The 15000-nt window shown below is 38.9% G+C and overlaps 1 protein-coding gene across 1 annotated transcript; it reads right to left on the reverse strand.

Annotated features, from left to right (window-relative positions):
- Positions 1–50: 50 nt before the first annotated feature.
- tmem276b (transmembrane protein 276b) lies at positions 51–12729 on the reverse strand. The gene is made up of 4 exons (XM_082528242.1): positions 11940–12729; positions 8997–9110; positions 3922–4059; positions 51–3677 (listed from the first exon to the last, which is right to left on the reverse strand). The coding sequence occupies exons 1-4, from the start codon at positions 12334–12336 to the stop codon at positions 3427–3429; spliced, it is 900 nt and encodes a 299-aa protein (XP_082384368.1). The 5' UTR covers positions 12337–12729; the 3' UTR covers positions 51–3426.
- Positions 12730–15000: the final 2271 nt, after the last annotated feature.

Below are 15000 nucleotides of genomic sequence, written 5' to 3' on the forward strand. Positions count from 1 at the left end.
CACAAACACAAAGACAGAAAGCAACAACATGTTAATAATTACATGTTTTATTTCAGTAAAATAAACTAATTAAAAATGGACACACTTTTTCATATATTGAAAGAAACTAACTGTAATGAGATCATGCAAGGCTGTAATGTCTGGCTTTTGTTTTTTGTTTTTTTTTTATCCCCACGTAACATCTGCAGTGGATGGAACCAGTATAAATGTAGAAAATAATAGCTGTGCTACTGAAATGAGAGCCACTCTTAATGGTGGCATTTTCATGGGTCATCTCTCATTGCACAGAGTACTTCTCTAAGTTTCTCATGAAAGTTGGATTATACAACAATTTCCAGTATCTTGTTACACGGTGCTCATCCGTCCTCTAACGTTCGTTGTTTTTTGTTTTTTTGTAATGCTTTGTAAATCTTGCTACTGTGTGCTACTGTTCTTTTGTTTTGAGTTGATGACAAAACTTCAGCTTCAAAACACAGACACTGCTTTGTGTTGGTGTTCATTGAAATTTACTATTTGAGACATGGGGGGCTGGGGGCTGGGGGGTAGCTGTGTGCTTTCAAAATGGATCATGTGTTATGTTTTGACTGCACACATGCAGTGGTGGCAAAAGTCTAATTCCTTCCCCACCCCCATAATACGCAAAAAAGAGTTGTGTGCAGTTGTGCTTCAGTCAGAACAACACATTGTACTTTCACCATGTACATATACATTACACTTCACTGCTTACAGTATATTACTGTGTTTCAGTTTAAGTGCAAACTTAAAACTTCATTAAAACACCACACAGCGTCGCATTCTGTCAGTTAGCAGTGTAGCGAGCATAGATATAAAAAATTTCCATATTTATAGTATGCCCTACTTTCAGGTGGAAACATTTCCACATTAAGAGCCTCGGCCGATTGACCCTGACCTCACAACACTGTATAAACGCGGACTCACAACAGGGTGCTTGTTACATGCTCTGATCATCTTTTGCTCCCTTGTGTGACCTTGCAAACAAATATAGTGCCACCAGCTTAAGACTTCAGGTTCACTAAATCATGAAACGCAGCAAAGTGCAAAGATTCAACAAGACACTGGCGATACAGTTTTCTATCATGCCTCAGTTCATTTCCTCATTGATGGTGATGGTGAAATGACCAAACGTCACACACAGTGTTGTTAAGACACTATAACACCTTTTTTTTTCTAAGAGAGTTAATTGACATAGCTGATAGAATATCTCATGATTCATCTCAGGCAATCAACACTTATAAAAACATCATGGCTGTAATATTCTTGTATCATGTAGTCATGGATCGTGGAGGTGGTGAGTTTTGTCCTTTTAAAATATATTACCTGTAGTGACTCGGGAACAAAAAATTACAGCGTTACAAAAAAACAAAACAAAAACCAAATGGCTTTTGTGGGTTATTCTCGCCCAGTAGTGTTAACAGGGTGATAGTTTTTCCTTTTATATTTAACAGCTTTAAGTCCTACACTTTATTTTCAGACATTTTTACATTGTCCAAACCATGTTGCACACTATGGAATATGTCATTTTCCAACTTAATACAGAAAACCTGGTGTATTTCAAATCAAAAATAAGTTTCCAAGAACGCATTCCTTAAATTTGACTTATTATGGATACTTGTCATTTCAAGTTTTCTCAGTCTAGTTATTTTCGATGTGTAAATTAAATAATTCAAACTGAATGTGTATTTGCAGTACAGCTCGAGACACATGTCTAGGCATATGTTGCTGTAGGTGCTTTGTTTCGACCTCGGATTTGGAGGTGTAAGACAAAAATGAAGAATTCCTCTGTTCCTCTCACACACAACAATGTGTAGTGTACTGTTTTGTTAGCTAGTACACAGTACATTTGCATTTTACTGGTACAAAATATATTTTTACTAAAATGATCAGTCATTGTGTGAATTCCAAGCATCACAGCCTTCAACAGGATTTTTTCTACTTATAATTTTGTTCTTGTTGTTGTTTTCTAAAGATTAACATCCATATAAAAAAAATTGTAAACAACTCTTAAATTCACAATATGCATTTGATTGCTGGACAATGAGGTCCATCACAGAAATGATCTTTTATTGTGCTCCTTTCCTTATATTAAAACTAACATTGCAGGATATTAAATGATGATAGTTTGGCCTTCCACTAATGTTTGATATAGTCTGTTATTGTACTTAGTACAGATGAGAATTCTGTGTGCAGATTGTGCTTGTATTTTTAGTGGCATCACTGAAGTTGCATTTCTTTCTCTTCTAAAATTGCTTAATTCGCTTCTATTCAGAGAAAAGAAGGACTGGCCAATATGAGGTTAAACAGCGGAGCAATCAAATACCTCCTCCATAGTTTGGTTTAATTTTTCTTGCTGTCAGGTTATGATTCAGCCTTCAGCAAACACACCGGTCTGTCAGATCCATGACAGTGCAGCAGATGCTGTGTTTCTTTTACTCAGATTTACCTGCTTACTTGCATTACTTTCACTTGGTAATCGACTGAACTCTGCCGGCCATCACTGCCTCTGAGCAAACAGAAAACAAATATTCAAAATCTACTTTACACAAACAATGATCTGGATCTACACTGAGATGCATTTGTACATATATAATTGTCAAAGAAGCGTCAAACAATTTGCTCTGGAAGGCAAAAATTTTACTTCTGTGTATTTTATCATACTGACCGCACTGCTAGACCCAGTATAGGCTGTAGACGTGTGCCCTGGGGCTCATGTTTGATATCAGTTAGTGTGCTATACTAAAGATAGGCAATGGGCAGTCAGTGCCAAATTTTTTTCTTCTTCTTTTTTTTTTCCATTACGAACAGTAACACAGCACACTTCACTCGACTGACAGAGGAATGCTGACAGGATGTTCTGGCCTGATGTTTGTTCCTTTTGCTGGATATCTCTCATGATTCATCCATAGTAATTGAGCATGTGTGGAAAGGCTGGTGTGTGTCTGTGTTTGTGTGTGTGTGTGTGTATGTGTGTGTTTGTGTGTAAATGTGTCTCTTGTGTGGGATTGTGTGTGGCTTTATGTATTTAAGAGAGCACCATTTTATGACAATTTCTCTTCAGAGAAAACAGTCACCATTAGATCATCATAAAGTCAGCATTTCAAAAATCAAAACCAAAAGAAAAAAAGTCTTATTTGTGCTATTAGAGCCATGTCCCAGTCAAACATTGCTGTGGGTGTCACTCTTGGCCTTTACGGAGGTCCCTCGGGGATTTTCAAGATTAGGTGTGTGAAATTTGCCGTTACTTTGTTCCTTCTGTCACAACTCAGGCACACTGAACACTGAAGGGGGATGGCGATGCTGAGGGTGTTGTGAGATGGTGATCAGACAAAAACTGTTTCAGAGTTAAACATCAAGGTTGGAAGGGTGTGTTTGTGCGTTCGGTGGTTCAATCGCTTCACAACGCCCCTGTCACACGGTTCCGTTCTCCTGCCTCGGCTTGTGGATGGTTGTGCGAGTGGCAGGCGTACTCAGGGATGGAGCCAAGGTGCAGAGGAAGCCAGCCAGCAATGTGAGACCGAGGCCCCCCCAGGCACAAAACATGGACCAGCCATAGCCATGGCTAATGTCTTCAGGGAGGCCATACATGTAGCGAGGATAGCGGGATAACTCGAAGTTGATTCCTGCCACACATGTGCACAATGAGATGATGCAGCATGTTCCTGTGTGAGTGGAAGAGAACAGGACTGGTTTACATGGTTTTCAATCGATTATTGAATTTTTACATGTACTCTGCATCTTACTGCAGGATGAGAATCATGTTACTGCGGGACATTGAACTGTTATCTCATGTTAACACAAAGGTGCTCTCAGCTGTCATCAAATAAATAAATAAAGTGAATAAAATTGGATTTTGCATGCATGCATTCGTGTGTGTGGATGTGGGCATATGTGCTCTCACAGTACCTCCCATGAGAAAGAGTAGCCCAGCTACATATTGCATGAGGTCATGCTGCTGGCAGCATCCCAGCACTCCAATGATCCACCCGAAAAGAATGATGGACACAGCCATGCCCACAAAGCCAGCTGTCATTCTTCTTAGATCTGCAAGCAGAAACGAAAACTTCACCGAGGGAATCGTAACTTACAGACACTGAATACTAAAGCTAAAGGCTAAAGTATTATTATTACTATTATTGAATTCCTTATGTAAACACATTGCATCACTGAGAACAAGATCTCTTTTTCATGACACACCTGTGTGCAATAACATAAGTGTAGACAGACTGCTAGACAGGCAGAAACCTAATACAAAGAGACATTATACATGGTCATAAATTATGAAAAGTACTTCCCAGGGTAGATATAGACATGTAATGTTTTAAAATCATCCAATTAAATAAAAAAAAACAACAACATTGCTTTAATTGTTTGGTTGTTGTTGATGGGGTTTTCCCTTTTTTAGTCTTTCAGTTTTTCCAAACTGTGTGAACAGGAAGTACAGCTAATATTAAAATGTCATCAGACATCGTGCAGTAGAGCCTTGTAAATAAACTTTATACATTGCTGCTCTATTTGCGAGGCAGGAAAATCGCACTGTGTTTCACAGTTAGAACAAAGATACAAGAAACACAGGAGAGTAGGACAGTAACAACTACTCTGTGATAATAGTTAAGATAAGCATGAGTCAAGAGGCAGGCATAGAAACAATATCACCATGATAGTGTAGACAAAACTATAGATTGTACAATGATGTTACTGGGAATACAAAAGTCAAATCCCTGGAGTTCCACAGCAGCCTTAAAAGTGAGGCTAGCACCTATCCAATCAACAATTTCATGTAAACTAGGCTACATGCTAACTTAGAAATAAAGTTACCAATGAATGTTTACTTCTAATTGTATTATCAATAGCAAAGTTGTGACGGAACCAACTGGCTGTCCAGTTTCATCTTTCAGAGGAACTAATATTGTAGTATGCTATGATATACTTACTCGTGTGTCAAGGATTTAACTAATGCCAATAAAACAACTTAATATAGATCAATATAATATTCAAAAATCAGAAATCAGTGAATTCAAAGCTCTAACTGAACTTTATTTCGTGCTAAACTATCTGCTTTTAGACAGCTTTTTCTGCTTTTTCGTGTTGAAACAACCTGCTGTGTTAGAAGAGGAAGTGTTTTAAGACATCATTACGTAGTTTCAATACACAGTTCTTTCTAGGAAATAGTCTTATTTTCCTCATCTTCTAGATAGATCCACACAGTGAAATCAAATGAGGATCCCACTGTATACACAAATAAAACTAATTCAATCTGTTAGTAAAAATAATTACATATATAATTAAACAATTCAAAAAAACTGTAATGCATTAAAATGATATCACTTTTACAGAAAACCTTTTTAAGCCAGAACCATGAAACAGTTGCCAGAAAATTCTAAACTTTGATAAATGAAGTGTTCAGTGAGCCTTCTAATAGCTAATGTAAAAATGTAGTACTCGTGCAACAAAATACAACGAGAATAAAAATGGAAAAATATAGCAAGAACACAAATAACAAGAATAAATGCAAGGATGTATTTTTAACTCATCTTAACTGAACATCTCTGCATTACCAACGCACTGTATCACCCGTACTGAATATAAAACAACACACCTACAGGCAATAAGATAAAAGTAGTGGAACATGATACTGGAAATCACTACTGATGGAATCTAAGGTCTGGCAACTCACTATCTCATATTAACCTAAAGGTGCTCTCGGCTGTCATGAAGAACAGAAACTGAATAAAATTGTATTTCGTCTGCAGACTCATGTGAGGATGTGCTTTTCACAGTACCGTGATACAAGGATGCCAAGAAGTACAGGTCTACTCAAGGGTTTAAAGGGGAGGTTTAAGAAAAGAAGCCCCTGTGTTAATAACCCTGATAACCGTGAGGTCAGTATAAGGTCAGCAACACATTTACTATTGATAGGCAGCTATGTGTTAAAAGTGGTAAATATAGGTATTTTAATTATTCAGAAATGGATAAGTATCCACTGCGACGAAGCGAGCGTCTTGCTAAGGCTTATAGGTTTATAAAAGACTGCAGGGAATGACAGCACAAGGAGATTATTTCACATAAACGTTTCCAGCAAGACTGAAAAAAGACGTGGCTTTTGCAAATGCATTTGAAATAGTGAGGGGGGAAAAAGACAAAAAAAAACATATTTATGTTTAATATTTCCACACTTATATCATCATATCTGTACTGTAAGGCAGCGGTCCCCAACCCCTGGGCCTCGGACCGGTACCGGTCCGTGAGTCGTTTGGTACCGGGCCGCGAGAGTTGAGGCTCAGGTGTGAAATGTGTGGTTTTCAGGGTTTTTATTGGTTTTCAGCGTTATTTTGTTATCGTTTTTATCGTTAACTCGGTTTTCCTGGGTCTTTTCACGTGTTATGAATAAATCTTCTTTTTTTCGGTACCGGTACTAGTTTTATTTTGTTGTATTTATCCGCAACACCTTAAAGGCCGGTCTGTGAAAATATTGTCGGGCATAAACCGGTCCGTGGCGCAAAAAAGGTTGGAGACCGCTGCTGTAAGGTATAAGAACAGTATTTTGATTTTGGTGTTATACGCAGTTGTACATTTTTGCCATTATTTAAATTGCATTTATACAGTATGGGTACTTGTATGTATAGTTGTATCTTTTAATATTTGATGACATCTAGAAGGCAAATAAAAATCACAATAAAATGTATTGACAGAAACAAAAATGTCTATTTGAATTTGTTGTTGAATGTGTTTTCACATAATTTTTTAATAAAAAATCAGCAATCCATCCATCCATGCGCTTCCGCTTATCCTTTTCAGTGTCACGGGGGGCGCTGGAGTCTATTAAAATCAGCAATGATTTAATAAAAGTTTATAAATAAAATTCACATTAGCCTCTGGAAGTGCTCAAGTTACCTTCATTTGCTAAAACTAATTAATTTTGTCACTGCCTCTCACATGAAAATAGTTTCGGACATGTTTGAGGCTGACAAGAACTGACAGGATGAAAACACTGTTATGTGAACATGGCATCTTTCATCTAGTGCATAGGTGTCAAACTCTGGCCCGCGGGCCAAATTTGGCCCGCAGCCTAATTACATTTGGCCCGCGAAGCCATACCAAATTACTATTAGAGCTGGCCTACTGGTATTATACAGCTAATGTATATATATTGTTTAGTATTAAGCTTTGCTTGTTCCATATTCAGTTTTTCAGCAAAACGTGTTTGAGTCAATAAGAAAAGATTCATTCTTATATCTGAAGGAATAAATATATTTCAATAAATATATTTCAATAAATATTAACGTTAGCCCGCGACTTTGTTCCAGTTTTGAATTTTGGCCCACTGTGTATTTGAGTTTGACACCCCTGATCTAGTGGATCAATTTTAGTTTAACAAGCAGAGCTAATGGTAGTTACAGTAAAACTGTCTGTCGGTACAAAGAATAAATAAGAGCACAATACAAAATGTGTTTGTCTGTGTCCACCTGCCAAACTTATGTTCAACTTTTACTTCTGGTTTGGGTCTCCTCCACCTCCAGAGGGAAATATCTAGCTGATAAGCTGCTATATGTTCCACTGCCTGTTCCTATTTTTGTCTGCTATTCAGTGCTGTGCAAGCAAGTCTAAAGTGAGTTCCTTTTTCTCTGAAAACAGTGACACTAAATAAGAGAAGAAATGCGTGTTGATTCAAGTAGCAAAACAACGACTAAAACAGGGATAACTTTCATAACTAGCGTGGTTAGTGGTAGCAGGTGTGCTGCTGTTTCTCTTTTTTTTAATTAAATGTGCAAACATCCTTTACTTTCTCATGCAGCTCTGATTTTTCATTGGTGTTTCACAGGTCAACAGTTTCAGGACTTAGTAATAAATATTGCATGCTTGAGCTGTTTTTATGGATTGTATGATTAAGAGCCTGTATGTGATAGTTATGTAGATGCTAAGAGCAGTATGATAAATCCAGAGCACTAATAGTAAGACTAAAGCAATCCTGTTGTACAAACAATAAAAAAAAACACCACTTTCCCTTCGACTACACATCATGTTGAGTATTGATATTCATTAAACAGAAGCAAATGTGATTTAATGTGAGAAAAAAGTGAGAAAGACTTCCAGCAGTTCTTTAGCTGGCAACATGGTGTTATTTTGATTTGGTAATAATAGAGGCATTTGTTTGACGAAAAAAAGACATAGGACCCAACACAGTGCCTTGGTGCACACCAATGTCACTCAAAAACAAAGCCCATTACTAAAAAAAGATTGTTATTTAATTTTCTCTTTTTATTTTTTTAATTATCATTAAGCTAGTCTAGTAATGCTATGATCACACTAGGAAAAACAGTGGCTGGAAACTGTGTGAAATAAACTTCTAATCTTCATGCTTCAAAGATGTAGATTACATGAGCAAACCACTTGCAGTCACTTGCTGTGTGACTTTGACTTTGAACAGCAGTACGATGGAATTAGCCTGCTATCAGATTGTGATTGAATGGGTTCAAACTGGCAACGACATGCAATCTGTTTGTGATAATGCAGCAAATAATTGTGATAAATCAGTTAAAATAACAAATCTGTTCGCATCTACATAAACAGAAATCCACATTAACTTCAGAGTCCAGCCAGAACCTCAGAGATTTAAAACAGAAATTTAGATTCCCTCCAAATAGTGAAATTGTTGCTGTAGATCAGCAATTTCAAGATAATATCAAGAATGCCACCAAATGACAACCAGCTGAGTCGAGTATCCAATACAAAAAGAAACGTCACAGATGAGATGCACTTATCAGACTTGCTGAGTTAGACTGTAATGTTTTGGCAATCAGTCTGCTTGTATTGATCAGACAGCAATTATTTACAATGCCAAACCCTTTCGAGTCTGACCAAAATTCTTTGTAGAAAAAATACATGTGTATTAATGAATAACTCCAAAAACCAGATAGTCAGTCACCAAACACAAACACAGCCAACACCAGCTCCATAAAGACAAAAACTTTAATACTTACGGAGTGCATGCCACTCATCCTGCCGTATAGTCTTTGTGATGTTGATGGGTAAATTTCGCGGTAAGATGGACGAAGAATAGTGATACTTGACTGGGATACATCTCTGAATTATGCCTGGCAGAAGAAAATGGAAACAGTTGTAACTGGAGGACAAATTCCTTTAATTCAAGTAAGTAAGAGGGTAACAAGCAAGAAAATTAAGTAAGAATTGCATTCTGAACCTTCGCCCTACTTCTGGGATTGTAAGATAATGTGTGTATGCAAACATGGTAGAAAAGCTTCTTATTTATTTTCCACCCTCACTGGGTTTTAATTTTCTGAGCTGGCCTTATTAACCTTGTTTTCCCAACCACTCCTACATTGTTATTAAGGGAGGGGATTAGGGAAACAATATGGAATATGGATTATTCCACCGACAGCCACAACTGTTAACTGTTCTGCCTTTAAAGTGAATCTATTTTGATTTTTGCATTTGGTTTTGGGAACCAAAGTCTATAATCCAGATCCTGCTTTTCATATCAGATCTCATATTAAGGAAAATTGTGGATACTTGGCAAGCCATTAAATGTCCCACACACCTATTGAAGATTAACATAAATTAAATTAGCTTCATGACTGGAGCTGTGATCAGTGAACCGGACTGTGCTTGACTGACGCCTCCCTGAGTCTCCTTTTTGCTTTGTTGTGAGTTCAAATGGGACAAATCAGACATTTATCACAGCTACGGTACAATGAGTTTGATTATTACTCGTAAGCATATCGGTGCCCGGCTTTAATCTGATAATGCAAGTGAAGGAATCTTTGAAGGTGTCACATATTGTGAAAGTCTAAGTCCAAACATCTATAGGGGTAAACTCTGTTCCACATATGCTGAAAAACTATGTGAACAAATTAAGATTTTGAACTCCTAATACTCTGTATAGATCTGGAAATGCATTCAGAAATGTTTGCATTAATTAAGAAAATAATCTCCCAGATGAGACACAATCAACTATTAAAATGCTTTGCAGCTTTGACCTTTCTTTTCATCTGATTCCGAGTGCAGTTCTGTAAACTGTCTCACTTAAAATTTGTGTTATTATCATTTATTGTTTGCCTTCAAGCAGGATGACAGAGTTTAATTAAGGTCACTTTAAATCTGACAGACTGGTTGACGTCTGATTGCACAGTAATCACATTTTGGCTGCTTGAGCAGGAAGTAACAACGTTAGCACAATTCTGATGTTCAATTACATACATTTGTGAGATCTAAATGTAATAACAGCGGACGAATCTGCGTAATGCTTCTGGTGTATATTCATTGTCACTGTAGTGAACATGCCAATGGCAAAGCAGAGCTACTGCAGCGAAGAAAGATATAGTTTGGTTTACATGTTATTATTCTCCACATAATGCTGGTGCTTTATAGCCAGTGACCATTATAAATAATCAGTTTTCTTCTATGCCATCTGTACCACTCTTTGCACAAAACATGATAAATGAATGTGAAGCTATAAAACCTGAAGTTAAAGATGATCCTAAGACTCAGGCAGGGCTATCTAAATCGAGTAATAAAATCTATTTACTTAGACTGCATACAGTATTTACTTCTGCAGGCACTTATAGTAAATACTGTAAGTTCTATTATGCTTGAAATTGAGCCAATTCTAATCTGCACCTCCGTTCTTGCTGATAAGAGCTCAGTATGGTAAATATCCCAAAGGCATGGAGGCTAGTAGCAGCAAGAACTTTTAACATAAGTTAAATGTGTTGTAGTCTGTCAACACGCATAGTGCAAGATGTGGACATGGTCTCATGAACACAGCTCATAACCAACATAGTAGTGCTCGTTTAAAACGCAAATGTTTTAAAAAGAAACACAGTCCAGTTAAATAATAATACAAAGTACAGCCTGAAATAACCAGAACACTGAATCACAACCATTCAGAGACAAAATCTGAATAAGCTTCATCAGAGTTACTTGCTGCTGCAAAAACTACATCGCACTAATGTGTTTATGCCATAAAGTCAGCCTTTACAGGACAATGGGGCAATCAGTGAAACATTAACAGAACACTGAAATGATGTAAGTGCACTGCTCTTACAATATGATGATTTTTGAGAGCAGAAAAGAAAATGCACTGTAAATTATTCATTGGAGAGCCTGAAATCTTGTGTTATTCGTGCAATTAAATGGTTTTTAATTGTAAAATGAGTGGCAGTAGTTATAGTAGTTGGGGGGGAGGAAAGTGGGAAGTATTATGTAACAGAATTACTGCAAGGTATCTAAAAGGCTGCTAGATTTGGTGTGAATTGGTTTCAGTACAGCATGCTGTGGCTAAATGAATGTTATTTACTGGTCTGTTTTAGCCATGCTGATCTACTTTTATTGTGACACTAACCAACAACAACAACAAGGACCACAAAAAGTCCCCCAGTTTCAGGACCTTACTCTTTTCCAGGTATGACATCAGGCCTGATACAAAGGTTTTCATTGTTGTTCACTGAAGGATGGCTGTGCACTGAGTTGTCTCTACTGTAGCCTAATATTTAAAGCACTTGCATTAAAGATTCAGCTTCTGGTGCACACTGAAATTGTTTTATTTATCATATTGACTATTACTAGACCGCTTAGGCTCTTATAGACAAGACTATCCTCTTGTTATAATAATATTATAGAGAGAGAGAGAAAGAGAGAGACTTAGCACCATGGACAGCGAAATTACCCGCTAAATTAAAAGACACAATAGATTCCAAAAGGCCATCCTCATGTTTTATAAAATGTCAAAGCAGAGACATGCTGATGTGAGAGGCCTCTGGATGAGTGTGTGTGTGTGTGTGTGTGTGTGTGTGTGTGTGTGTGTGTGTGTGTGTGTGTGTGTCAGGCTAGGTGAGCTCATCGCTGAGCATCACGGCCTGGTGGTGCACACAAGAAAAACCAGGCTCCAGACTGCTCGTGTTTACCTTTGTAAATGAGGTCCTCGGTCTCCGGGTCGAATCCTTCCCGGTGACATTTCCTCCAGAGACCAGAGATGGTGGAGTTAAACTGCCGGCTACAGTGAGACTCCATGGCAGACGCCCCGGCCAGAAAGTGCCGCTTCCTCCTGAAGACAGGAGCAGCATCTGGGCCGTTACCTTCCCTCTCCAGGCTCTTTGGAGGCATCTGGAGGGGGAGGTTGTGGCTCGAAATGTAGATGTAACCCGGGTCGTTTCGCTTACTGGCATAGTTTTTACACCTCTCTCGATGTCTCCTCGCGTCCGTCTCGTACCAATAATCGGTGCAAATCGCCATGGCGAGCAGCCCCAGCGCGCAGAGAGCCAAGAAGAGCCCCGTGCCCGTTAATATTTTCATAGCGGCCATCTTCCCCACTCGACGGAGAGCCCAAACAGTCGCAAGAAGGTTCCTCCGTGGCCGTGGTGATACCGCGTGAAATAAATCACGACGGCACTCACAACCTCGCGCAGTCCCGCGCTGGGAGCATGGTGCTGAAAGGCCAGTGATGTCCGGACTAGATGCTGCGGTCTATTGTTGTGGTACCCGGTGAATGCAATGTTGTTCCCACCATCTGTTATGGTACAGGAGGAGAGGGGATGGATGGCGACCAACGCTGTGAGGAGGAGGCAGGGGCAGTGATGTAGTTGCGCTCTCTCTCCTCCAGGTTGTTGCGGGATGGGGGAGCAGACAGAAAGCAGCTCTGTTGTGGGGGAGTGCTGGTTTTTAATGCTCGGATAGTCACCTTTTGCACTAAACGTGTAAAAGACAGGTGCTGTGGAGTCACAGCTGAGCAGTGTGCAACCGATCCTTCAGATTAAGAATCATCTACTTTTTTTTTTTTATGTGTGTATTTATTGTTATTTATCTCCCACAACTGCGTTCCTGCACAGCAGCAGAAACGATGCACAGTGTAGAAATGATGTGACATGCTTTAAGTGATAATTGTTCTATACTGGGCTTCATAACTCAGCCATCCAGGCAATGTTCACGAGATGGCTGCCAGCTGATACACAATCACATGTGTTTCAGAAGCGAGTTCCAACACAATTAAATTTGTTTCAATAAAGGCACAAATAGAGCTATATATATTCGTGTGTCTGTGTATATATATATATATATATATACACTTGTGTGTATTGCACGTATGTATTAGATAATGGTCCAGCAAGAGTAAATCTGTTAAAGAATCATTTACTCTATATTGGGCCTCTGCTTTGTTACAGAATAGTTTACAATCCCAAAACATTACTTTCCAGGACAAGCACATATTTTAATCTGGGCACCCCAGGAGAAAACATGTCTTGATGACATGATGACTTTAGTAGATTGAACATAGACTGAATTCCCTTAAGGCCTTTATGAATTAATATATATAATTTAAGTTGTAAGGCTCATTTTTTTCCCCCGTAAGCAGAAACGTCACTTTACATTTTACTACCCAACTACCTATAATGTCGCATGTGCATGCCTCTTTTCCCTTCAGAATTCTCTTAATACTTCATGACATAGATTCAGCAAGATGTTGGATGCATACCTCAGAAAGTTTGGCCCACATCAACATGATAGTATGACCCAGTTGCTGCACATCCACGGGGCGAATCTCCAGTTCCACCAGGAGGCCATTTGAGTAAAGTCATTGTGTTCAAGAAGCTAGTTTGAGATGATTTGAGCTTTGTGACATGTGACTGGAAGCAACCATCAGAAGATGGATGTGGTCATAAAGGCATGGACATGATCAGCAACAGTATTCAAGTAGGCTGTGGAGTTACTCAGTTGGTACCAAGGGGCCGAAAGCGCGCCATGAAATTATCCCCGACACCATTACATCCCCAACGACCTGAACTAGGCAGGATGGATTAGTGCTTCCACGTTGTTTACACTAAATTAAATTCTAAACCTGATTTCTAAATGTCACAGCACAGAAATTGGGACTTACCATCATCACCATCAACATTGTCCAATTTGGCGAACCTGTGTGAACTTCCTGTTCTTAGCTGACAGGTGTGGAATCTGCAATGGGTTTCTGCTGCTCTAGCTCATCTGCCTCAAGGTTTGATGTGCATTCACAGATGCTCTCACACATGAAACCCTTGGTTCACTGGTTATTTCAGTTACTGCTGCCTTCCCATCACTTCGAGGAAGCCTTGACCATTCTCATCTGACCTCTGACATCAACAAGGCATTTTCACACAGAGAAACTGCTGCTCACTGGATATTTTCTCTTTTTCAGAGATGTCCCCAGAGACGTTCATGTGGGAAAATTCAAGCAGATCAGCAGTTTATGAAACACTCGGACCAGCCCCTCTGTCACTACCAAACATGCCAAGTTCAAAGTCACTTCATTCATTCCTCTGATGCTCATCTTGAACTTAAGCAGGGCATCCTGACCATGTCTTTTCCTAAATTCTTTGAGTTGCTGCCATGTGACTGTCTAACTGGATACTGCATTAACAAGTAGAACAAAGTGGCGGGTGAGTGGATGCAGAAAAAAAAAATTTCAGTGTAAAGTTATGAAACACAAAAGCTTTTGCAAAGCTTCATGTTTTGATTTGTTTTTTGTTGTTGTTTTTTTAACACTAAACAGTTAAATCCACTCTGAAAAGTGAAGTTATTAAGAGGACGGTGTAAACATCATCAAAATATTATGATTAACATCCATCTGTCACATATTCCAACCCCCCGACTCCAGGAAATAAACTCTTGGGCTAAACTACGCAAGGATGAGAATAAGAATGAAAGATTTGTTTGTACCATTTGCCAGTGAAACCTCTTCCACTACAGAGTAAATAGTGGTTGCTGGTTGTCCTTCTGTGCTGTGACTTAGGAAGGCTCCCACAGACAATAAGCTGCTCACAGGCTGATGACTAAGGAAGGCAACCCGTGGAGGAGTCGTTATGGCAACAGAAGCTTGCCAAATAGACTGTGTTGAAATTGGACAAGTGTGAACACACAATCAATACCCCCCCACACTGCCATATGACATTTTAGGCAAAGGACCTTTTGCAGTAAAATTATGCTCACGGTGGACAA

The sequence above is a fragment of the Aulonocara stuartgranti genome, assembly GCF_965226115.1.
Source record: "Aulonocara stuartgranti genome assembly, chromosome: 1".
NCBI lineage: Eukaryota > Metazoa > Chordata > Actinopteri > Cichliformes > Cichlidae > Aulonocara > Aulonocara stuartgranti.

Excerpts from the sequence above, each read along its gene's own strand:
- tmem276b (XM_082528242.1), bottom strand. The coding sequence starts at position 12,336 with ATGGCCGCTATGAAAATATTAACGGGCACGGGGCTCTTCTTGGCTCTC. Across the intron at positions 9,111-11,939 it reads CGAGGACCTCATTTACAAAG|GCATAATTCAGAGATGTATC; the intron begins GTAAACACGAGC and ends TTCTTCTGCCAG. Across the intron at positions 4,060-8,996 it reads GGATGAGTGGCATGCACTCC|ATCTAAGAAGAATGACAGCT; the intron begins GTAAGTATTAAA and ends TTCTGCTTGCAG.